General features: G+C 51.1%; 1 protein-coding gene across 2 annotated transcripts in view; it reads left to right on the plus strand.

Annotated features, from left to right (window-relative positions):
* RBM10 (RNA binding motif protein 10) overlaps nucleotides 1-24,519 on the plus strand; it is a 29,610-nt gene that overhangs the window by 4,501 nt on the left and 590 nt on the right. Inside the window, exons 3-22 of one of the 2 annotated variants that reach the window (XM_007450838.1) lie at nucleotides 9,948-10,131; nucleotides 11,605-11,832; nucleotides 13,687-13,756; nucleotides 15,635-15,708; nucleotides 17,134-17,220; nucleotides 19,294-19,354; nucleotides 19,498-19,674; nucleotides 20,057-20,214; nucleotides 20,393-20,490; nucleotides 20,577-20,664; nucleotides 21,284-21,470; nucleotides 21,574-21,716; nucleotides 21,802-21,919; nucleotides 22,004-22,095; nucleotides 22,183-22,347; nucleotides 23,339-23,488; nucleotides 23,584-23,649; nucleotides 23,725-23,913; nucleotides 23,993-24,067; nucleotides 24,357-24,463. In XM_007450838.1, coding sequence (XP_007450900.1) covers nucleotides 9,948-10,131; nucleotides 11,605-11,832; nucleotides 13,687-13,756; nucleotides 15,635-15,708; nucleotides 17,134-17,220; nucleotides 19,294-19,354; nucleotides 19,498-19,674; nucleotides 20,057-20,214; nucleotides 20,393-20,490; nucleotides 20,577-20,664; nucleotides 21,284-21,470; nucleotides 21,574-21,716; nucleotides 21,802-21,919; nucleotides 22,004-22,095; nucleotides 22,183-22,347; nucleotides 23,339-23,488; nucleotides 23,584-23,649; nucleotides 23,725-23,913; nucleotides 23,993-24,067; nucleotides 24,357-24,463 — 2,517 coding nt within the window. Of the gene's footprint in view, nucleotides 1-9,947; nucleotides 10,132-11,604; nucleotides 11,833-13,686; nucleotides 13,757-15,634; nucleotides 15,709-17,133; nucleotides 17,221-19,293; nucleotides 19,355-19,497; nucleotides 19,675-20,056; nucleotides 20,218-20,392; nucleotides 20,491-20,576; nucleotides 20,665-21,283; nucleotides 21,471-21,573; nucleotides 21,717-21,801; nucleotides 21,920-22,003; nucleotides 22,096-22,182; nucleotides 22,348-23,338; nucleotides 23,489-23,583; nucleotides 23,650-23,724; nucleotides 23,914-23,992; nucleotides 24,068-24,356; nucleotides 24,464-24,519 lie in introns of both variants that reach the window. The other variant, XM_007450837.1, reaches the window with a different exon arrangement.

Here is a 24,519-nt window from a genome sequence, read left to right on the forward strand (position 1 = left end):
AAAAAAAAAAAAAAAAAACTTATCAAGTCCTTCAAAAAGTTCAAGAATTTTGATTGAGATTGCATTGAATTTATATATTAATTTGGGGAGAATTTTCAGCTTTGTAAGTAGTCATCTAATCCTCTGAAACAGGTCACAAAGATCTATAAAATTCGTTTAAAGGACATAAAAATCTGAATAAACCAAAATACAGGTCTTTGGTATTCCTTTTTTAAAAATTGATGTATAGTTGATGTATAATATTAGGTAAGTTTCAGGTGTGCAGCATAGTAATACAGTTCTTAAAGATTATATATTCCATTCATAGTTATTATAAAATACTGGCTATATTCCCTACGTTGTACAATATATCCTTATAGCTTATTTATTTTATACATAGTAGTTTGTACCTCTTAATGCCCTACCCCTATCTTGTCCCTCCCCCCTTCCTTTTCCCCACTGGTAACCACTAGTTCTCTAATCTGTGAATTTGTTTCTGTTTTGTTATAGTCATTAGTTTGTTTTAAGTTTTAGATTCCACATATAAGTGATATACAGAATTTATCTTTCTCTGACTTACTTCATTTAGCATTAATACCCTCCAAGTCCATCCATGTTGCAAATGGCAAAATTTTCATTCTTCTTTATGGCTGAGTAGTATTCCATTGTATATATGTACCACATCTTCTTTAGCCATTTATCTGTTGATGCACACTTAAGTTGCTTCCATATCTTGGCAGTTGTAAATAATGCTGCTGTGAACATTGGGGTACATGTATCTTTTTGAATTAGTGTTTGCATTTTTTTCAGATAGACCCAGGAGTGGACTGTTTTTAGTTTTTTGAGATGCCTTCATTATTGTTTTCCACAGTCACTGCACCAGTTTACATTCCTACCAACAGTGTACGAGGGTCCCCTTTTCTCCACATCCTCACCAACATGTGTTGTCTGTGTTCTTTTTGATGATAGCCATTCTGACAGGTGTGAGGTGATACCTCATTGTGGTTTTAATTTGCATTTCTCTTATGATTAATGATGTTGAACATCTTTTCATGTGCCTCTTGGCCATCTGTATGTCTTCTTTGGAAAAATGTCTATCAGGTCTTCTGTCTTTTTTTTTTTTTTTTTTTTTTTTTTTTTTTGCAGTACGCGGGCCTCTCACTGTTGTGGCCTCTCACGTTGCGGAGCACAGGCTATGTCTGAATTGCAAAAAGCGGTAGCTCTCTTGATATCTTTTGAACGGAATGTTGCTGACAACAGGCAATAAGTGGAATTCAACAGGGAATCTTATGCTAGAGAAAGAAACATTGTTGCAATAATTCAATTCTGTCTTTTTATTTTTATTTATTTTTTTTGCGGTGCGCGGGCCTCTCACTGTTGTGGTCTCTCCCGTTGCGGAGCACAGGCTCCGGACGCGCAGGCTCAGCGGCCATGGCTCACGGGCCCAGCCGCTCCGCGGCATGTGGGATCTTCCCAGACCGGGGCACAAACCCGTGTCCCCTGCATTGGCAGGCGGACTCTCAACCACTGCGCCACCAGGGAAGCCCCTTCTGTCCATTTTTAAGTTGGGTTTGTTTGTTTCTGTTTGTTTGTTTGATATTGAGTTGTATGAGCTGTTTATATATTTTGGATATTAACCCCTTATTGGTCATATCATTTGCAAATATTTTCTTCCATTCAGTCGGTCGTTTTGTTTTGTTGATAGTTTTCTTTGCTGTGCAAAAGCTTTTAAGTTTAATCTGGTCGTGTATTGTTTGTTAAAGTAATTCCTAGATGCTTCAGTAGTTTTTATTCGCATCTTGTCTTTTTATTTTCCAAGCTGGTATTTACTGGGGTAGAGGAAAGCTGTTGGTTTTTTTAAGTTATCTTATCTCTGCTGTGTTCCATTGTTATTTCTGCTCATTCACTGTTGACTTTGATGGTCTTTCTAAGTAGTTAGCCATGTTGTATACAAACCAATCCTGGCTTTTCTTATTTCTTTTTCCTCACTTATAGCACTGACCAGGACTTTTGATACCGTGTTAAATAGTATCTGTGATGCTGATTAAGATTCATTTTAGTTAAGAGTCACAAGTATAGATTCATTTTGGTCGGTTGTAACTGAAAATCCAAAGAATAATGGCTTAAACAATACAGTTTCTTTTCTTTCCTATAAAGGACATCTGCAGACAGTCAGTCCAGGCCTGATAGGCCGCCCCTTTTGCTTAGCCATCAAGTGTGATGTGTACTGTAGGCTTTTAGAATATAGTCTTCAATAAATCAAGAAAATTCTCTAATTTTAGTTTGCTAAGACTGAACAGAAATGAGTATTGAACTTCATAATTACATGCTTTTTTTCCTCCTTTTGTCCATCAACTTCATAAATTGCATTCAGTTGCATCCTTGATATTATTGAGATATACCCTCCTTGATCATGGTATGTATGTGTATGTTTATAACTTCTCATTTTGAAAAAACCTCAGATTTACAAAACAAAAATTGCAAGTACAACGAACTCCCTTAATCCTCTACCCAGAACCACTAATTGTAAACATTTTGCCACATTGCTTTACCTACCTACAAGCCTACTCCTTCCTCCTTCCCCCTCTTTTTTCTCCCCTCTCCCTTTTCTCCTCCCCTCTCCCTTCCCCTCGTCCATCTCCCTTCCCTCTACCCCTCCTCCACTTTCTATACATAACATTTTTTTTCTGACTCATTTGAGTTAGTGGCAGACATGACCGGTAAGTACTACAGCATGTTCGTCCCACTTTCTCTTTCATAATCACAGGATGCTTATCAATATCAAGAAATTTAACATTGATACAATACTTTTAAAGTTTATATTCAGATGTCATCAGTTCTTCCAAAAATGTCTTTTATAGCTGTTTTTCCCTAATCCAGTATCCAATCCAGGATCACACATCACATTGAGCTACTTTGTTTTTTAGTCTCCTTTAATCTGGAATAGTTATTCAGTCTTTGTCTTTTATGAACTTGATTTTTAAAGAGTACATGTCGGTTGTTTTGTAGATGTTTCTCAATTTGTGGTTTTCTATTGTTTACTCATGAATTTTTGGAAGAAAAATTATTTAAATAATGTGTATACTTTTAAAACACTGTTACATTTGATTAGATAATTGTTTTGTTTAGGATATTTGCATCTGTGTCCATCAGTGATGGGGTCCTATAATTTCCTTTTCTGGTATTTATCTGGCACTGAATCAAGGTGGCCTCATGACATGAATTGGGCATCTTTTGCTATTTCTCTGTTTATTGGAGGAACTCATATAAGACTTATCTGTCCCTTGAAAGTTTGGTAAAACTCACCTTTAAAGGGGCCTGGGTTTTTGATTATCATTTTGTCTACTTCTGCCAATTATGGCATTTTATGTTTTCCAGAAATATATTCATTTTGTGGAGATCCTCTTATATTATTATTCAGTCCAGCTTCCTAGAAATGTATTATGAATGGGGACCACCTTTGGAAGGTATTTAGTCAAAGTGCTCTGTGGCCAATGAAAAGTATCCCTTACTATCCAAATCTTTTCCCTTCCTGAGTTTAGATAGCAAGAGTTCAGTATCCAAATTTATTTGGTTTAGATGCTGAGTGTCAGTTCAGGATTTCATCTGAACATTTATCCAACTCTATTCAGTTTTTTCGGTTTTTATTTTGTTTTTTGGTTTTTTTTGGCTGTGTTGGGTCTTTGTTGCTGTGTGGGGGCTTTCTCTAGTTGTGGTGAGCGGGGGCTACTCTTCGTTGCAGCGCGCGGGATTCTCATTGCAGTGGCTTCTCTTGTTGAGGAGCACCAGCTCTAGGTGTGCGGGCTTCAGTAGTTGTGGCACACGGGCTTAGTAGTTGTGGCGCATAGGCTTAGTTGCTCTGCGGCATGTGGGATCTTCCTGGACCAGGGCTCGAACCCGTGTCCCCTGCATTGACAGGCAGATTCTTAACCACTGCACCACCAGGGAAGTCCCCAAATCTGTTCAGTTCTTAGATTCTGATAACTAGAGTACAAATATCGAGGAATACCTACATTAAGCAACAATGAAAAACATTGTTCATATCAAAAACCTTAAAAATACTCATATCTCTCACACCAGCCACTTCTTGTCTAGGCATTTATCATTAAGGAAACAATTTGGGTTCTAAGCCAAGCTCACAAGGACAGAGACTTCATTTTGTTCACAGCAGTATCCTCAGCCCCTAGAATAGCACCTGACACATAGCAAATGTTACATTACTATTTGTTGAATGAATAAATGAATGAACAATTTTGAAAAATTGCAAGCCAACTGAAATGTCTGGAAACATTTTATTTTTCCCATTTGTTAATTACCTTTTAGCTTTTGGGGGGTTTTCCAGTATTTTATTATGAAATTTCAAGCATACAGCAAAGTTGAAAGAATTTTACAGTGAACACCTCTATATCCATCCACTGCATTCTACCATTAACATTTTACCATATTTGTTTTATCACATGTTTATTTGTTTATGGTATTTTTTATACTCTAGATATTTAAAATTTTTTGTGAAGCCAGATTGATCTTTTTTTTTTATTTTATGACTTCTGGGTTTTGCCTTACTTATAAAGGTCTTCCCCATTCTTGAGGTAATCAGTTTTTTCTTACATTTTCTTTCTAATATTTTTAAGGTGTCTATTCAGGGACTTAAATTTTTGATCCATCTAGAATTTACTTGGTGTAAGAAATGAGGTAGATAAACAACTTTATTTTCTTAAAGGTCAACAAACTTTTTCTGTAAAGGACCTGATAGTAAATATTTTTTGGCATCGAAGACCATACAGTCTGTCACAACCAGTCTGCGGAAAGCAACCACAGACAATATGTAAATGAACGGGTATAGCTGTGTTCAAGAAAACTTTATTTAGGTGACTGAATTTGGCCCCCTGGCTGTGGTTTACCAATTCCTGAGCTAGACAGTTATCACAACTAGTATTTATTGACTAATCCATTTTCTCCTTATTCATTTGAATTGCAACCTTTGCCTGATTCTAAATTTCCATATGTGTGTTTGTGTACTATGAACTCTGATTTTACCGATCTGTCCATTTGTGTTTCAATTGCTCCACCTTTATAATATGTTTTAATATTTGGTGGGGTTCCTCTCTCCATCATTAGTCTTTTTTTAAACAGAATTTTCCTGACTCTTCTCTAAGTTGTTTCTTGTCCTTTGCTGTTATAAACAGTGTTGCATTGAGAATACTGTTTCTGTATATGTGCAAGTGTATCAGTACATTAAATTCCCAGAAGGAGAATTGGGGGTCAGAGAGTATATAGATTTTTAGTTTTGCTAGCTATTGACAAATTCCCCTCCATGAGGATCATTCCATTTTCACTCCTACTACCAATATGAGAGTGCCTATTTCCCATACAGCCTTGCCAACAGTTTGTTGTCAAACATTTGGACTTCTGCAGATTTGTCGAGTTAAAAACATTCGATCACAGATCTTCCTTACAGAAGAATTCCAAATAATATATGTAGATATTCCCCACTCTAGGAAGTAGAGCTTAATTTTCCTCCTCTTGAGTGTGGGCTGATCTTAGTGACTCGCTTCTAAAGAATAGAGTGTAAGAGAAAAAGAAACTTTACAGCGGAGAAACCGGGCAGACCCCACCATAACCAGATGATCAACTTCAGTGTCACCAGTGGTAAGTCACGTTGATAGCATGCCCCTGAGATCTGATGTGATCAGAAGGGCCACCTCTATTGTATTCTTCAAAAAACCGTAACTGACCAGTATGCTTCAAAATTGTGTCAAGGTCATAAAAAAACAAGGCAAGACTGAGAAACTTTCACAGGCCAGAGGAGACTAAGGGGGCATGATGACTAAATGCAATGTGGTATCTTGGATTAGATCCTGGAACAGAAAGGGGATAGTAGTGGAAAAACTGGTGAAATGCTAATGAAGTCTACAGTTTAGTTAACTTTTTAGTTCTGCCAAATGTACCATGGTTCTCTTCACATTAGGAGAAACTGGGTGAAAGGTATATGAGAATTGTATTATCTTTGAACTTCTCTGTAAATCTAAAATTATCATTTCTTTTTTTTTTCTTTTTTTTTCTTTGTGGTACACGGGCCTCTCACTGTTGTGGCCTCTCCCATTGCGAAGCACAGGCTCCGGATGCGCAGGCTCAGCGGCCGTGGCTCACAGGCCCAGCCGCTCCGCGGCATGTGGGATCTTCCTGGACCGGGGCACGAACCCGTGTCCCCTGCATTGGCAGGCGGGCTCTCAACCACTGCACCACCAGGGAAGCCCAAAATTATCATTTCTTAAAAATAAGTTTGACTTTATCAAATTAGAAACTTTTATACATCAAAGAATGCTATTCAAAAGAATGAAAGGACATCCCACAGAATGGGAGAATGTGTTTGCAAATCATATATCTGATAAGGGATTAACACCCAGGATATATAAAGAACTCCTACAAGAGCAACAGAAAAATCTAATTCAAAAATGGGCAAAAGACTTGAATAGACATTTCTCCAAAGAAGATGTATAATTGGCCAATAAGCACATGAAAAATGCAAAATAACAAATGTTAATGAGGATGTGGAGAAATTGGAAGCTTTGTGCATTGCTGGTAGGAATGTATAATGGTACAGCTGCTATGGAACACTGTTTGGCAGTTCCTCAAAAAATCAGTTACCATAGGATTCAGCAATTCCACTCCTGGGTGTGTACCCAAAATAACTGAAAGCAGGGACTCAAACAGGTACTTGTACACCAGTGTTCATAGCAGCATTATTCACAATATCCAAAACAACCAGTAGGTGGAAACAACCCAGGTGTCCATCAAGAGATGTAGTATATACCATACATACATATATGGCCATAAAAAGAAATGAAATTCGGATGCATTCTACAACCTGAACCTTGAAAACATTCTGCTAAGTGAGATAAGCCAGACACAAAGGGACAAATGTTATATGAGTCCACTTATATGAGGTACCTAGAATAGGCAAACTCATAGAGACAGAAAGTAGAGTAGAGGGTGCCAGGTGGTGTGGGGAATTATTGTTTAATTAGAGTACAGAGTTTCTGTTTGGGGTGATGAAAAGGTTCTAGAAATAGATAGTGGTGATGACTGTACAACATTTTGAGTGTACTTTGTGCCACTGAGTTGTACACTTTAAAATGGTAAAGTCCTTGGGCCTCCCTGGTGGTGCAGTGGTTAAGAATCCGCCTGCCAATGCAGGGGACACAGGTTCGAGCTCTGGTCTGGGAAGATCCCACATGCCGCGGAGCAACTAAGCCCGTGCACCACAACTACGCCCGTTCACCACAACTACTGAGCCTGCGCTCTAGAGCCCACGTGCCACATCTACTGAAGCCCACGCACTCTAGAGCCTGCGCTCCGCTACAAGAGAAGCCCGTGCACCGCAATGAAGAGTAGCTCCCACTCACCACAACTAGAGAAAGCCCGCGTGCAGCAACGAAGACCCAACACAGCCCAAAATAGTAAATAAATAAAAATTTAAAAATTTATTTTAAAAAATGGTAAAGTTCTTGTTATATATATTTTATCACAGTAAAAATGACTTAGGAAAAATATACAAAAATAAATTTTAAGTGTTATAAAAATGACCTATCCAGTATAGTTTTAATTTTCATCTTTCATTATGAGTGAGATAGAGCATCTTATCAAATATAAACCATCTGTACAGTTGATCCTTGAAAAACACAGGTTTGAACTGCATAGGTCCACTGATACACAGATTCTTTTCAATAGTAAATACTACAGTGCTACAGGATACATGGTTGGTTGAATCTGAGCATGTGGAGGAACCACAGATACAGAGGCCTGGCTATAAGTTATACTTGGATTTTCAACTGAGCAGAGGGTCGGTGCCCATAACCCCCGCATTGTTCAAAGGTCAACTGTATTATTTTCTGTGAATTCAGTTCCCTTTTTCTTTTTCCCTTATCTTTTCCCTGTTTATTGTTTGTCTTGTCTTGGCTTGTGATGGTTTTTGTTTTTTCCAAGCAGAAATGTTTTATTTTTATGTAGTCAGATTTAATAGTCTTTTCTTCTGTGGCTTCTGGATTTGGGTCATAGTTTTCCCCATTTCAAGATTATCAAAAAACTATCTCGTGTTTTATTCTTCTTTTCCTCTATGGTTTCATTTCTTCCATTTAAATCTTTGACCCATTTCAAATGTATCCTGGCTTATATGCGTGAAGTATAGTCATAAGATCTTGCACATGTCTAGGTATTTAACCTTTTTGATGCAGTGATACTTGGGATCTTCCTATTTCTAAACAGTGGCTCTCTGAATACAAGCACAATATTTATTTCTGTGTATTAATTTTGAACCCAGCATCTTTACTGATTTATCTTATTTATAATCATTTCTCAGTTGATTCTCTTAGGCTTAGGCAGATACATCCTCATATCATCTACAAGTAATGGTAATTTTACTTTTTCCTTTCCAGCTTTTAATCTTTTTTTTCCTTTGTTTAATTGTTTAATAGCGAGTATCTTAGAATAATGTTAATAATGGTGTGGATAATGGATATTCTAGTATCATTTCTGACCAGGATTGGGATCTTGCTAGTAGTAGTCTATGGTGATGTCCATTTTTGTCTTGTTTTAGGTAGATATGTATTGGTTGCTTTTAGAATACTTTTAGAGGGAGTTTCCTGGTGGTCCAGTGGTTCCTCGGTGTTCTTTAGAGTCGTTATTTTATCAAAGAATAATTATTGGGCACCTGCTGAGTATTAGGCACTAAGCTAAGCTTTGGGGAATAGGGCAGTGAGCCAAACAGGTGGTTCCCTCATCTCCCAAAACTCAGTCTAGTAATTTTTTTTTTTTTTTTTTTTTTTTTTTTTTTTTTTGGTGCCGGGGCCTCACGCGGGCCTATCACTGTTGTGGCCTCTCCCGTTGCGGAACACAGGCTCCGGACGCGCAGGCTCAACGGCCATGGCTCACGGGCCTAGCTACTCTGCGGCACATGGGATCTTCCCGAACCGGGGCACGAACTCGCGTCCCCTGCATCAGCAGGCGGACTCTCAACCACTGTGCCACCAGGGAAGCCAGTCTAGTAATTTTTTAAATCATCAAAGAAATGCACATTAAATCAATGTTGAGATAATTATTTTACAGTTATTGCAGTAGGGGAAATTTTAACAAAACAGCTGCCAGGGGCTTCGCTGGTGGTGCAGTGGTTAAGAATCTGCCTGCCAGTGCAGGGGCACGGGTTTGAGCCCTAGTCCAGGATGATCCCACATGCCGTGGAGCAACTAAGACCATGTGCCACAAATACTGAGCCTGCGCTCTAGAGCCCACGAGCCACGACTACTGAGCCCATATTGCTGAAGCCCGCATGCCTAGAGCCCGTGCTCCGCAACAAGAGAAGCCACTGCAATGAGAAGCCCGCGTACCACAACGAAGAGTAGCCTCCGCTCGCCGCAGCCAGAGAAAAGCCCGCGCAAAATAAATGCATACATATATACATACGTGCAAACAGACAGCGGCCAGTGCTAGCAAGGTGACCGTGGAACAGGGGCAGGGTAGCGCAGTGCACGATGAGGTGGAAGGAAAGAGGTCAGCAGGGACCTCATCTCGCAGGACCCTGCAGACCTTGTAGGACCTTGGTGAGCATTTTGGTGTTTTGTAAGGAGCAGTATGGTTGGGCTTGATTGACTTTGCCTTGTGAAACCCTCACTCTCATTTGGGGTATAGAGAGTGAACTAGGGGAGGCCTGGGTGGAGGTGAGGAGACCAGTTGGGGTTCCACATCTGAGGGCCCAATGAGGGAATGGAGAGGTGGGGAAGGGAAGGAGAGAAGTGGGTTGGATTTGAGGGAGAGGTGGGAGCCAGTTGGCCCCACGGGGTCAGCATGTAGGGATCCCTGTCAGGGGGCGGGGCTGAGGGTCTAGGGGGAGGGGGTGGGTGGGGGTCACACTCACCTCTTGCACCTTTCAGAAAGGACTGCCCTCTCTTCCCTCCCCATCCTTCTTTCCCCAGAGGGGGTCGTGGAGACAGGACTGGCCGTTACGGAGCCGCCGATCGTTCACAGGATGATGGTGGGGAGAACCGCAGCCGGGATCACGACTACCGGGACATGGACTACCGCTCATATCCCCGCGAGTATGGCAGCCAGGAGGGCAAGCACGACTATGATGACTCGTCCGAGGAGCAGAGTGCAGAGGTGAGGGCAGGGGAGGGCCAGCTCCTGCAGGGCCTCTGTCTGGCTGCAGCACCGTGTGCAGGTAGCTCTCAGCTCCCATGCCTTCAGACTGTGCTCGGTGGCTTTGCCTCACCTGGAGGGTCTGTCCCCACTCCCCTCTCTGAGGGCTCCTCTCCCAAGTTGGGTCTCCCTAACTTCCACATGCTTGGCTCTATACTTCTGAGGGCCCCTGGCCACCACCTGTCTCCCTTCTTCCCTGTTGTTCAGGGTTCACTGCAAGCCCTATACTGCCTGCTCCCAGCCAATTTGGGGACCCGGCATCTAGGGTTGGGAGGGCACTTGGATATCACTTGGATATCACCAAGCAGAGCAGCTCTGGGGGGCTGACCGTGGGCATTCCCAGTGGTGGCAGAGCCTCTAGACAGAAGGGGAAGTCCCCTCAGGCCTCTCCTTTGAGCTCAGAAGCTAGCCATTTCCATGTTGGATAGTTAGCCCTGGCATGAGTGGGGAGGCATGCTCACCATCAGAGAGCCCCCATCTGATGGGAAGCAGCAGCCTTGCCTTATGGGAACCCCAAGTTGAGGGGGCGTCAGGGCCCTGGTCCACACAAGCAGACAGCTCTCCTTTCCAGTGGGAAGCAGAGTGTGGGCTGCCGGCCACCCTCTGGGGTGTCCAGTGGAAAGACCCCTGTGGTGGGCAACTAAGCTTCCTCGATGGCAGCTGTGAGCTGTGCCTGGATGTCTCCAGGGCACTGGCTGGGCCCTGGGTGGACCAGGAAGAGTGGAGCGCTGAGTTATCTGGCCTCCATGAGGGCAGGAGGGGTGTGGACCCAGGCCTGGCTTGCTTAGTCCTGAAAGGATGGTTTGGGCAACGCCCAGGAATCCAGTGACCACACCCTGTTAGGAGAGAGCCTGGTGGTGATGGAGGACTGGCCAGGCAGAGGATCAGGGACCGGAAGGCAGCGCTGTAGCCCTCGCACCTTTGCCAGGCCCTGCTGGCTGGCTCTGGCTGAGGTCTTAAGCTATTCCTAAACCCACGACTTGGTGGCAGGGCCCAGGCTGGGAATCTTAAGCGAGGTGTGGCCTTCCATGGCACAGGGAAAAGTTGTGCACATGCTAGCTGAGCTGGCGAGGGAGGAGGGGGGAGAAACAGAGCAGGGTTTAGTGTGCCAACTCCAAATGGTCTCTTCCCAAGGAGGTTTTAAATGGTGTCTGGTCACCTGTCTGTGGGAGTTCCTCTCCCACACCAATACTGCCACCGGCCTCTCCCCACTCCCCACCAAAGCAGCCCCCAAGAGCATCCTGGGGAGAATCTCCAACCCCAGAAGGGTTGCAGTCCAGGGCCTGCCCACATTGCCTGCCCCAAGCCTTAAGCCGGAGCCCGCCCACCCCTGGCTTTCAGAGCCTGCCTGCCTCGGAGAGCCAGCGGCCAGCTCCTAGGCCCACCCCAGAATGACTGCCCGTCTGGTGTCTCTCGTCTGATTCTGTTGGCCAGGATTCCTACGAGGCCTCCCCGGGCTCCGAGACTCAGCGTAGGCGGCGGCGGCGGCACAGGCACAGCCCCACCGGCCCACCAGGCTTCCCCCGAGACGGCGACTATCGGGACCAGGACTATCGGACCGAGCAAGGGGAGGAGGAGGAGGAGGAGGAGGAGGAGGAGGAGGAGGAGGCCAGTAACATCGTCATGCTGAGGATGCTGCCACAGGCAGCCACTGAGGATGACGTACGTGCCCCCCGTGTCCCTGGGCAGGTGGCAGAGCAGGAGGCCAGGCTGGGTCTCCTCCAGGGCCCTCAGCTTCTCCCTTACCCCCAACCTCAGCACTTTTCATGCCTTATCCCCACTAGCTTCTGTCCGCCAGCACTGATCCGTCACCCAGATAGGCCTTGTTGTCTCCTAGTCTGGAAGGGAGGAGCGTTGGATAGGCTGACTTGGCCCAGGGGCTGTGGTGGTGGGTGGGGGAGGGAACAGAGCATTCCTTCTGCACGTTCCACTGGCCATCCATCCATTCTGCAAATGTCCATCAAAGGCCAGATGCTCACCTGTCCCAGTGCCAGATATTTCTGGTGGCAGAGATGTTGTGGAGACCCTGCAGCCTGGGGGATGGGGAGGTTCCCCGTGGGATTTTCTGAGGTTTTATTCTCATTCCCCGCCCTCCACCCTCTTTTGCCAGCAGCATCAGATCTCCTCACTGGCACGACCACAGAGCCTTGGGTTCTCCTTTGACTTCATTGCTGCTGCAGCCTTCCCACCCTGTTTTCCTGTGTGACGTTCCCTCCGATCCTCCTCCCTTCTCGTGCAGACCTCTCCTAGAGAGCAGGAAAACCCCAAGTGGGCCACTAGAACAGCCTCCTCACTAGCCTCCCCAGTTCTCCGCCTCCTCCCCACTGCCCGTGAAGTCTCTGCTCATCTCTCCTCTGAAACCTGCTGGCTGCCTATGTTGTCGCAGAGAAAACCCCACCTGTGTGCTTGAGAGCTTTCAGGTCTGGCCCACCTGCACTGTTCAGGGTCAGACGGTAACTGAGTGCTGACATCTGTGGAGGATTTATCACAGGGTGGGCCACATGTCAGGTCTAATTTAATCTGCACAGCCACCCTGTAGGGAAGGTACTCTTTGTATTTTCATTCTACGGATGAGGGAGCCAGGCCCCCAGCAGTGAAGCAGTTTGCCTCAGGTCCCACAGCCGGTGAGTGGCACAGCAGAGTTGGGGTCTGAACCTGGACAGCTGAACCCCAGAGCCCACATTCTAGCTGTTTCCTGAGCTCTCCCTGAGTGTTAGCAGTCCTGATCTGCTCCTCTGTGTCTTTCTTTTTCATCCTTGTATGTGTATGTTTAATTTCCCTTCTGTTGTTGAACCTGATGAGGAAACAGGCCCAGAGGCATTAAGGCTGCTGCCCAAGAATGCCCAGCACAGGCTCCCAATCGCTTGCGAGAGGCGCCACTGGCCTAGAGACTCTGCTTCGCCTGGTCCAAATCCCAAATTGCATCTGCAGCTTCCCTCTGGCTGAGGTCATCCAGGAAGCTTTCCAAATCCCACGGCCATGCCTTTTGATTTCCACCCCAAGTTACTGCTCCATTTATGGTCTAGCACACATGGTTGGGGTTTGCTCAGACCCCAGTCCTTCCCAGTTTCATACTTTTTGTCATGGGTCTCTCTTGATGCAAGCCGGAGGGCAGTCCCTTTGCAAAGGGCCAGAATTGCTTGCCAGCTTTCCTTGCTCTGTGGCTGCACCAAGCCTGTTGTCAGACCACCCCTGCCCACCATTCTTGAGCTGCTGGCTCGCTTGCTCTCTTGCTGTTCTCCATCCCTGAGGGTCATTATGCTGCCATGCTTCACCTTGCGCCATGCCCCTTTTTTCATTTGACTCACTCTGCAAGTCTGGGGCTGAAAGCTGAGACTGGGTACTGGTGTGGGGCTGGGACTGTGGTCACTTGGGGGAAAGCCCTGAGAGAGGGAGAGGAGACAGTGTGTGCACATCCCCTATGACCCTCCGGGGTCCTGGAGGCCTCCAGCCAGCCTCAGGTACCCAGTAGCCCCCTTGTGCTGAGCTTGCTCCAATCCGTATCTCCCCGTACAGATCCGTGGCCAGCTGCAGTCCCACGGCGTCCAAGCACGGGAGGTCCGGCTGATGCGGAACAAATCCTCAGGTGAGCTTTTGTTCTAGTACCCTCCTCTTCCGCTGGCCAGCCTCAGCCTCCGAGTCTCCCTCCTGCCTCTGCCTTTTCCCTCACCCTCCCTACCCTGCCTTCCTGCCACAGCTGGGAATGGGCAGCTTGGGGGTACACTCTTCTCTCCCCCTCATCCCACTCTCCTCACAGCTCCGGCCAGTAGCCTCTTGTGCGAAGCTGTCAGGGAGGGGGTGCAGCTCTGAGATGAGCTGAGTGCTCCCCGGGGGCAGGGCCAGGGCCAGGCTCCGGGGAACCTCCTCTTTGGGACTCTGAGTATCTGAGATGGTAACCCCGTCCCCCCAGTAGCCTCCCTTCCCTCCCCTTTCTTCTCCTTCCCCTGCCCCTTGCTCTCCCCCACATTTTTCTGGTAACAGCCTCTGACCAGAAAGAGGTCTGACATGGCCCCACCCATGTGTCCCAAGAGGGGAGGCAGGGGATGGCTCTTGTCCAAGGGTGCATCCCAAGGAGCAGCCAGGATCGCTGGCCTCGCTTGTTCCCTCCCTCCCTCTTGCAGGCTGCTTGGAGCTGGCCTGAGGTTAGTAGGGTGGTGGGGGGTTGTCTCTGCAGGACCTCTGGCCCAGGCTCCCCAGGGCAGGCACAGTGGGGCCTCGTTCTGCCTGGGCTTCTCTCTGCATCTCTCAGTCTCTCTCCTCCCCACGCCTCCATCTCTCCATCTCTCTCTCTCTCCATCTCTCTCTCTCTCTCTCTCTCTCTCTCTCTCTCTCTTTCTCTCTGTCTGTCTCTCTGTCTGTCTCTCTCTGTCTGTCTCTCTTTCTCTGTCTCTGTCTCTGTCGCTCTTTAATTATACCATTCCATCCTCCTGTGCATCCTAATGGTTATTCTTTCGGAGATGAAGCATGCCCCTCAAGTCCCGCCGTGTCTAAGCCCTCCCTGTGCGTGCACCTCCAAAGAAGGAGCTACTTTCCCCTTGTATCAAGCCCTGGATCCTTTTCCCAGCCCTGGCCAGGCCTGGAGTCTCTCTTCATAGCATGTAGGTCTTGCTCTGCTGTACCCCAGCCAAGCTGACAGGATTCTGGTCTCCCTGAGGCGCTGTCCCAGGTGCAGCCCTCTCTGTGGCCCTGGGCGCTTCTCCCAGGCACCTGCTGATTCTTTAAGATCTACCTGGACGATCCTGGCCCCCATTCTCCTGCTGTCTTGGAGGACTTGGACTGTATGTAGGTGGCTGTAATCTTCCCAGCTTGGCCCTGAGGTGGCTCCCTGGTGAGGCCAACCTTCCCTGGACTGTGGTGAGGCTGAAGTGACCTTGTGTCCCTAACTCCCTCTGGTTCCTGTTGGGCCTAGAGCCTTCCCAGCCTCCCTGAGCAGCCCGGCCCAGCTTCTCTTTTGCTCCTTTGATTAAACACCTGTTACAGGACCCCTCCTGGGCTGCCCTGGCCTTGTGCTGGGCCCCACCATTTGGTTATTTATTCTGGCCCATGTGAAGCCAGCTGCCTGCCCATCTGTCCTCCTTCCTTCTCTGGAGACGTCTCCTTGTACCCTTTCCCTCCCAGCTCCTTCTCTCCATCTCTGTCACCCCAGGCTGTCCGGGCAGGTGTGCCTGAGCCCCATCTCTCTGTCTTTCTTCCCAGCTGGCGTGTGTGTATCCCCTGCCCCCAACCCCTCTCCAGCTCTGTTTTCTTCCCTCCCGCTTCCCTCTTTCCTGCCCCTCCCGACCATCTACCTTGCCTCCCACACCCTGGTCTTTCTTTGCTTCTCTCTCTCCCTTTCTTCCTTTTTCCTCTCCCCACTTCCCTCTCTGCCCCCCAGTCCTCTCCCCTCGGGTCCCGCCCCCGGGAACGCCGTGTGTCCAAAGCTGTTGACTAACCCACTGCGTCTGTATCTGAATGCTGTCTCCAGGTCAGAGCCGGGGCTTCGCCTTCGTCGAGTTTAGTCACTTGCAGGACGCTACACGATGGATGGAAGCCAATCAGGTTGCTTTGCCGCACTTGAACCCCCCCCCCAAACAAATACTACTTTGTAATCGAGCGCTCCCCATCGCCTGATTCTTACGGACACAGTTCCCTGCCCTGTGGCCCTGTGTCCCATCCCCCCACCCCCCTCTCTCCCCCTTCCTGACCCTCACTATCTCCTCTTCCCATCTCTCGCTACCCACTGGGCTTCCCATCAGGAACCCACACTCACCACTGGCCCTTCCCACTGGCCAGGCACTAGCTCTGCCTCTCTTCCTCTCCTGGCTGAGCTTTCAGAGAAAGGGCTGCCTTGGGGGTGGGGTGGGGGTGGGGTTCTTCCACCTAAGTTCCCACTCCCCGGGGGACCACCCTGCTCTGGGGTCAGGCAGAGCCAGGACTCTGTTCCACTCTTGGGCACTGCTGGAAGTCCAGCCATTGGGGAACTTAGCTGTTGGCACACTAACTAGCAAGTCCTGTTTTGCCAGCTCTGTCCCTGCATGTGAGTTTGGTCCTTTGATTTCCATGGGACAGGCCAGCACTGCTCTGTTGATTGAAAGTACCAGTCAGGAGTGATGGTTTCATTCACCAGGACTCACTTCGGTCACCCCACCCCTCCCACTGCACCTAGCCCCCACAGGAGTCACCACTTGCCCCACTCCGCTAGGGACAGGCCTGCTCTCTCAGCGAGGAGCCGTGCTGTCCGGAAGGGAGGGGAGCCTGCTCCCCCAGCCTGGCACGGGCTCCCAACCCAGCAGCTTTGGGACCTTCAGAGACCCAAAGCTTCTGCTCGCGCACCCAGAGCCCAGCTCACTGGTGTGGGGCACTGAAGGAAAGCCTCAGGGGAGGAAGGGGCCATGTGGTGGAAGGGAGGCTCAGCAGGGGCGGCCCTGGGGCCATCTCTGCCGGTCCACAGGCTAGTGCCATGGGCCCAGGACCCAGCCAGCCACGGGAAGACAGCCTCACAGCAGGACCGTCCATCTTTTAAATATGGCTCTTTCTTTTTCCCCTTCTCCAGCACTAGTGCGCGTGCGCTCTCTCTTTCTCTCTTTCTCTCCCCTCCTCTCCCTCCCCCCCTCCCCGTCCCCCCTCATCCCAAGTGTAGCCTGTGTAGTGCTGGCCCTGGGTGTGGCCTGGCAGTGTCAGGGCCGAGTGGGGGTTTCCCCCGCTGTCCGGCAAGCTTCGGGCAGCCGAGCACTGTGTGCCTGGTGGCGTGTGTTCACGTGTGCGTGCGCGTGCCCGGAAAGGCAGCAAACAGCTGCGCCCGAGGGCTGTGGCGCTTTCCCTCCCTCCTTCCCTTCCTTCTTCCCTCGTCAGTTCTCCGACCTCCCTCCGTTCCCTGTCCCTCATCCATCCAGCTGAAGGGCTCGCTCACTCTCTTCTCCTGTGCTGAGACGGTGCGTGGGGCACTGCTGCCTAGGCCTCACTGTGCTCTGCTTTTCCCCACAGCACTCCCTCAACATCCTGGGCCAGAAGGTGTCCATGCACTACAGCGACCCCAAGCCCAAGATCAATGAGGACTGGCTGTGTAATAAGGTACAGGGGCGGTGGCAACGTCTCTGTCTCCCCGGGGCCTCTGAGTGGCGTGGGTGTGGAGGACTGGCTCAGCTCAAGCAGCGCTGCTCCTTGCCACCCACCCACCAGTTTGTACTGAGCTTTCACTCGGCGCCAGGCTCTGCCCTCATGTGGCACGATCTTGCCTGAAGCCCCAGTAGACTTGAAACAGATGTTTATGTAAGTGACTAGTGACAGTGGAAGCATAATGTGATCTATAAAATGTGGGCTTCAGAACCAGACTAGCTGAAGTTAGACTCTCCCAAATCTGCCTTGATTTTTGTCAGGGTATTTAACCTCTCTTTGCCTCACTCTCCCCATCTCTATGATGCAAATACCAATGACCCCGTTCCCCAAAGGTGGTTGGGAGGATTGAAATGTGGTGATGAGAGGGTAACACTTGGAACGACACCTGGCCTGCCGTTAACAATGTTCAGTGTCAGCTCTTGTCCTGAAGGAACGTTTAGGGTGTTCTGAGAGCCTGTGTCAGGTGACCCAACCTCTGACAAAGCCATGTCTGCCTGAGACTGAGGGTACAAGCTGTAGCTCTTTGCAGTCATATTCCCTAAGAGGAGGCTGAGGCTCAGAGAGATGGAACCTTGAGTTGTGCCTTGCTCCTGATCGTGGGCCATGGATGCCACCGTGAGTTCAGATCTCCCCTGGGGCCAGCCTCACAAGCAGCCCTGGGACTCTACAGCCTCACCTCCTGCAGCCGGCTGGCAGCCCTGAGACCTAAGGGGAGACCTGAGAGCTTGCGGAGGCCCTCTCCCCAAGAGGAACTCTGCCCAGTAAGGGGAGTGGTTCCTGCTTTCTTTTCAAAACCAGAAAAGTAGTATCAGAAGGCGGGTGTCCAACCTCTCCGGAGAGGTAGGGACAGAGTGACGGGAGGACTCCATCCCTCCTGTATTTTCAGATGCTCCTTGAAGCTAGGGGATTCTCTTTCTTTTCTCTCCTTTATCCACCACGTGCTGTTGCTCTCCAGTCTTGTCACTTCCATCACAGAAATGCCATTCCCACTGCTCAGGCCAGTCCTCACCTCCTCCCCCACACAGTCGCCACAGGCCCTTCTCTGGTGTGCTGGCTTCTTGCCTCTTTCTCCCACTCTCTCACTGGTGACATTCCTCAAAACCACTTCTGACCATGTCCCTCCTCCTCTGCTGAAAACGCCCACAACTCTGAGCTTGAGTGTGACTCCCCTCTGTGATCTAGTGTCACCTTCCCTGTCCAGCCTTTGCTTTTGCCTCTCTCCTCACCCTCCTACACAAAATCTCTTGCTGCCTCCGCCAGCAGTCGCTTCCCAGCAAAACCAAACCAAACCCTTGGACCTCCCAGATCAAACAGCCCTGCTGACTATACCCAGCTGAGTGATCTGGGCCTCTAGGCCCGCTCCCCTCCCAGAGCCCCTGGGGGGGACCATTTCCACAGACTCACCTGCTGCCCCTCTGTGCTACATCTGCTCCCCACTGTTAGGCCAGGAGGGCAGAGGCCACATCCTGCACGGAGCCTGGCACGGGAGCAGTGCTTAGTACGTGACCATGGATCACAGATAGAAATATGGTGAAAGCTGGGCATCTCCAGAGGCTGCAATATCCCAGGCAGATTTATTTCTCAAGAGCGGCAGGATCCAACCCAGTCCTCGAGATGAAGGAGGGGTGGGAGTCTGGCAAGAGAGGGGCTGCTGGCTTTGAGGGATAGAAATAACGAAGGTTTCTGAATAGGGAAGTACATTTTGGGAAGAGGAACCTACCAAAGGGACTTTGGAGGTGGGGGCATTTCTGGGAGTTGGTACCTCGGAGCAGGCGGCAGTTGGTAACAGAGGTGGGGGAGTTATGGATTCCTGAGTTGAGGGGTTGGCACTGAGGACAAATTTGAGACCATGTAAAGGGAAGATTCACGGGACCGAGGAGGACAGCCAGAGCCCCAAAGCCCCCTGCCACCCCTGACCCTGGGACCTTCCCGGGGCATGGCGGGTTCCCTGGGGGATCTCTGGATCCACGTTTGGAGGGTGCAGTGGAAAGCCCCACCCGCTCTGATAGCCTGGCCTGTGCCTCACAGTGTGGCGTCCAGAACTTCAAACGCCGTGAGAAGTGCTTCAAATGTGGTGTGCCCAAGTCAGGTATGGCCCTCCTACCTCCCTCTTTCCCGGGACGTTGCTGGGAAGAGGGAGAAGGGTGAGGGGCCAGTGCTCTGGGAGGAGGGAGACCAGCCTGGGAGCCCCTCCCCCTTTGTCACTGGCCTGTCTTCTGCCGCCCCTGACAGAGGCAGAGCAGAAGCTGCCCCTGGGCGCAAGGTTGGATCAGCAGACACTACCGCTGGGTGGTCGGGAGCTAAGCCAGGGCCTGCTGCCCCTGCCACAGCCCTACCAGGCCCAGGGAGTGCTGGCCTCCCAGGCCCTGTCACAGGGCTCGGAGCCGAGCTCAGAGAACGCCAACGACAGTGAGTCAGTTGTTCCTTCCTTCCTCCCTGCCCTAGGGTGTCTAGGCTGGGCTCTCCAAGGCCAGAGAGATGGTGGTGACCAGGACTTCATCCTCCCAGGGGCCTCTGCCTGGTGGGGGGACAGACATGTAATGTAGGGAGAGCAGAGGAAGAGCATTGCCAAACTCGACTTTGGGGGTGTGTTGAGAAGGTTCTCAGCAGGTGGGTGACTGAGCTGGGACTTGGACTGACAAGCAGAGTTTATCTGAGAGGAAGAGGTGAGGGGAAGCAGCGGGCGCAAGGACGCAGAGGCCAGGGGAGAGGGAGCAGAGGGGAGCCACCAGAGGGTAGGGCCGGAGCGGAATATCAGGGGTGCTCCCTAATGCTGGGCCCCTTCCTGCAGCCATCATTTTGCGCAACCTGAACCCACACAGCACCATGGACTCCATCCTGGGGGCCCTGGCACCCTACGCAGTGCTGTCCTCCTCCAACGTACGCGTCATCAAGGACAAGCAGACCCAACTGAACCGTGGCTTTGCCTTCATCCAGCTCTCCACCATCGTGGTGAGGGCGGCACAGGGGGGGGCCGGGCAGCCAGGATCCCGGCCCCCGGGGCAGGGAGGAGGGACCCTGACCCTAGTCCCCCACCGCGGCCCCAAGCCTGGAAATGGGGCAATGGAGCCGGGGACCTCCCCGGGCCTGACCCTTCTGCCCCTGCCCCCGCCACCTCCTCCCCCAGGAGGCAGCCCAGCTGCTGCAGATCCTGCAGGCCCTGCACCCGCCGCTCACCATCGACGGCAAGACCATCAACGTTGAGTTTGCCAAGGGTTCTAAGAGGTCAGGGCCCCACCTGTGTCCTTTCCCAGCTTGTCCCCCAGCTTGGGGCCTCCTGTCTCACTCCCAGTCTCTGACATCCTCCCCAGGGACATGGCCTCCAACGAAGGCAGTCGCATCAATGCTGCCTCTGTGGCCAGCACTGCCATTGCCGCGGCCCAGTGGGCCATCTCGCAGGTACTCAGAGACTCCCCTCCACCCCAGCATCCCTGTACCTGGGCTGCCTCCACCCTCCCGCTCCCTCTCTGCAAACAGGAGGGCTGGCTTGCTGTTTTGGCTTCCTGTGGCCCCGAAAACCTCTCACAGTGGTCGCCGGTGGGGGCTGTGGGGTCCTCGCTGCAGCTCCCTTCCCAGGCACCTCCTCCCAGGCACCTCCTCCCAGGCTTTCCTTTTCAGCGCTGTCTCGGCTGCTTTTCTGTTTTGTTTGGTAGTTGTATATCATCCTGAATTGTTACAACCTTTCTTGATAAAAGGGAATTTATAAGTGGCTGCAAGAAAATTGGCAGATGAGAATAAAGAAGGGGAGGATGGTATCTTCCTTGGTCTGACACCCAACACATATATCACGCAACACATGAACCAGTGTCAGCCCTGGGAGCGTTTTGGCGCGTGTCTTTGTTCCAGTCTTGTTTTTGTCACCACCCTGCTCTGCTCTGGCCGGGTGGCCCTTGTTTGAGGGCTGCATGCTTTCTGTCAGCAGACACTTGCTTCACCTGTGGGCAGACGTCTCTTAGCCGGTTCCCCTCCCTTCTGTGCCCCCTCCTCTGCTAATGAACCCCTCCCACCTGCCCCTCAGGCCTCCCAGGGTGGGGAGGGTGCCTGGGCCACCCCCGAGGAGCCACCGGTCGACTACAGCTACTACCAACAGGAGGAGGGCTATGGCGGCAGCCAGGGCACAGAGTCCTCTCTCTATGCCCATGGCTACCTCAAGGGCACGAAGGGCCCCGGCATCACTGGAACCAAAGGGGACCCAGCCGGAGCAGGTTAGCCTCATCATCTCTCCCTAAGCCCATGGTGGGGACTGGCAAGCATAGGGTCCTGGGCCCTGCCATTCACGTTCTCCTTTTTCCCTGTCCCCCTTTACAGGTCCCGAGGCCTCCCTGGAGCCTGGGGCAGACTCTGTGTCCCTGCAGGCTTTCTCCCGCACCCAGCCTGGTGCCACCCCTGGTGTCTACCAGCAGTCAGCAGCTGAAGCAAGCGGCAGCCAGGGCACTGCTGCCAACAGCCAGGTGAGGAAAATCAAGGGAGGTCCTGGGGGCCATGGGGGCAGTGGTAGACACTGAGCCCTGTTCCCCTGTCTTGCCCCGTGACTAGTCATACACCATCATGTCACCCGCTGTGCTCAAATCTGAGCTCCAGAGCCCCACCCATCCCAGCTCTTCCCTGCCACCAGCCACGAGTCCCTCTTCCCAGGAGTCCTACAGCCAGTACCGTGAGTAGCCATGGCCTACGGTGAGGGGTGGGGAATTCCTTAACAAAGCAGAGAGGAGTGCGAGCCCCTCTTCTCACTCTCCAGCTGTTCCTGACGTCTCCACCTACCAGTACGACGAGACATCTGGCTACTACTATGACCCCCAGACTGGCCTCTACTACGACCCCAACTCTCAGGTGATAGGGCAGTCTGGGGAGTGGGCAGGGTCTGCACTCCCCTCCTCGAGGTCTTCCCTCATGCCCTTTCTCCCCCACCTCCCCCAGTACTACTACAATGCTCAGAGCCAGCAGTACCTGTACTGGGATGGGGAAAGGCGGACTTATGTTCCTGCCCTGGAGCAGTCAGCTGATGGGCATAAGGAAACGGGAGCGCCCTCAAAGGAGGGCAAAGAGAAGAAGGAAAAGCACAAGACCAAGACGGCCCAACAGGTGAACACTGGGAGTCCAGCAGTCACTGGCTGGCTGTTAGGTGTCTTCTGATGAATGCCATTCTGTCATCTGTTATCCTCCGCTGCCAAGGGAGGGGATGGCGGTGGATGTGCACGTGGGCAGTAGTTGTGCCCAGGAGAGACCAGGCTCCCGGTCCAGCTCTGCTCTTTGCTGCGTGACCTTGAGCCAGGGCCGTCTCCCTACCAGGTACATGGTAGGGCTGCCCACCTCCCTGAGGTGGCCAGTGCCATCCAGGTGTGCCCTGTCTGCTTTCCCATCCCCTGGTGGGAACCTTTGGGCTGTTGGTGGCAATGTGGGCTGGTGTGGGCACGCCTGAAGCCAGGCTAGCCCTGCCTGTGGAAACAAATGCGCATGCATGCTCCTTTGGGCCCAGAACCCCACCTAAGGGTGTGTCCGTGTCTGTCTGTGTATATATATCCCAGAGAACTTCTCGCGGGCCCATCAGGGGGTGGGCAGGAAGACAACCATCGCAGTGTACTGTGGTGGTGGGCAGTTGGAGGGAACCTCAGTGTCTTGTCTGTGGAGGAAGAATATGACAGTCTGGGTGCAACACTTAGAAGCAAGAACTACGTGTTCCTTTGGCAGCCTGGTAAATTCTAAAAATGGTGTTGTGCCTGGGGGTCGGGGTTGGGCAATGACATGGAACGTGGCATAGTATCACACGTGTAAATTAAAGTTATACACAGAGCAAGCCATTCTATGCATTTTAGAACGATAAAATGAAAACACACTGCAAACCTAATAGCGTGGGTGCCCATGAGGAGAATGGGGGCACAGCCGGGGAGGGGCTTGCTGAGGAGCACTGATGACTGGATGACAGAGAAATGGGGACTTTCACTTCCGCCTCTCTCACCTTCTGCTTGAGGCTGCAGGGCAGGAAGGGGCGGGCTGCTGCAAGGGCAGAGGTTGGAGTTGATGACCCCAGCAGTCGGAGGATTCCTAAGAGCCTCACCCCCACCCTCACCCCTAGATTGCCAAGGACATGGAACGCTGGGCCCGCAGCCTCAACAAGCAAAAAGAAAACTTCAAAAACAGCTTCCAGCCCATCAGTTCCCTACGAGACGATGAAAGGCGGGAGTCGGCCACTGCAGATGCTGGCTACGCCATCCTTGAGAAGAAGGTGTGTGTGGCTGTCCATCCGCACCCTGCCCCCAGTCTTGTCATCCCTTTGGTCCTTCCGTGGAATCTCTGAATTTCTGTGTTCCTCCACTCCAGGGAGCACTAGCCGAGAGACAGCACACCAGCATGGACCTCCCAAAACTGGCCAGTGATGACCGCCCAGTGAGTGCCCAGGGCAGAAAGAAGGGCAGGGCTCTGAGCTAGCCAGGCCTGACCTCTCACCCTCACCTTTTTCAGAGCCCACCGAGGGGGCTGGTGGCAGCCTACAGCGGGGAGAGTGACAGTGAGGAGGAGCAAGAGCGCGGGGGCCCGGAGCGGGAGGAGAAGCTCACTGACTGGCAGAAGCTGGCCTGTCTGCTCTGCCGGCGCCAGTTCCCCAGCAAGGAGGCGCTCATCCGCCACCAGCAGCTCTCCGGGCTCCACAAGGTGACTGAGGGAGGCTTGGCTGGGAATGCTGTCCTGGCCCGGCCCAGCTGCTTCACTCCTCCTCCTGTCCTCCTTGCAGCAAAACCTTGAGATTCACCGGCGAGCCCACCTGTCAGAAAATGAGCTGGAGGCACTTGAGAAGAACGACATGGAGGTGAGGTGTGACCCACTCCTGGGCTCCATCCCTCGGTCCCTTACCAAGCGCTCCATCTGTGTAGGCAGCTGGGCTCAGGTTCCTCAGCTAGACAGAGCCTGGCTGCCATCAGCCACTTCACGTCCTTTCCCTGCAAGGCTTCTTCCTGATTCCCCCCATGCTGGCTGCTGGCATTCACAGGACTACAGATCTGTTCGCTAGATCTAGCTCCCTGTGGGGGCCCCCCAGCTGTGCCCATGTTTCCTGCAAATAGCGATCAGCTCCTTCATTCTCACACACACTCTTTCAGCAAATGAAGTACCGGGACCGCGCAGCTGAACGCAGAGAGAAGTATGGCATCCCTGAGCCACCGGAGCCCAAGAGGAGGAAATATAGTGGCATGTCTGCAGCCTCTGTGTGAGTGCCCGGGGCCAGGTCGGGGGCCTGGGGCCGGCAGGCCAGTCACTCACACT

This window comes from Lipotes vexillifer, unplaced genomic scaffold (assembly GCF_000442215.2).
Source record: "Lipotes vexillifer unplaced genomic scaffold, Lipotes_vexillifer_v1.1 scaffold129, whole genome shotgun sequence".
NCBI classification, from domain to species: domain Eukaryota; kingdom Metazoa; phylum Chordata; class Mammalia; order Artiodactyla; family Lipotidae; genus Lipotes; species Lipotes vexillifer.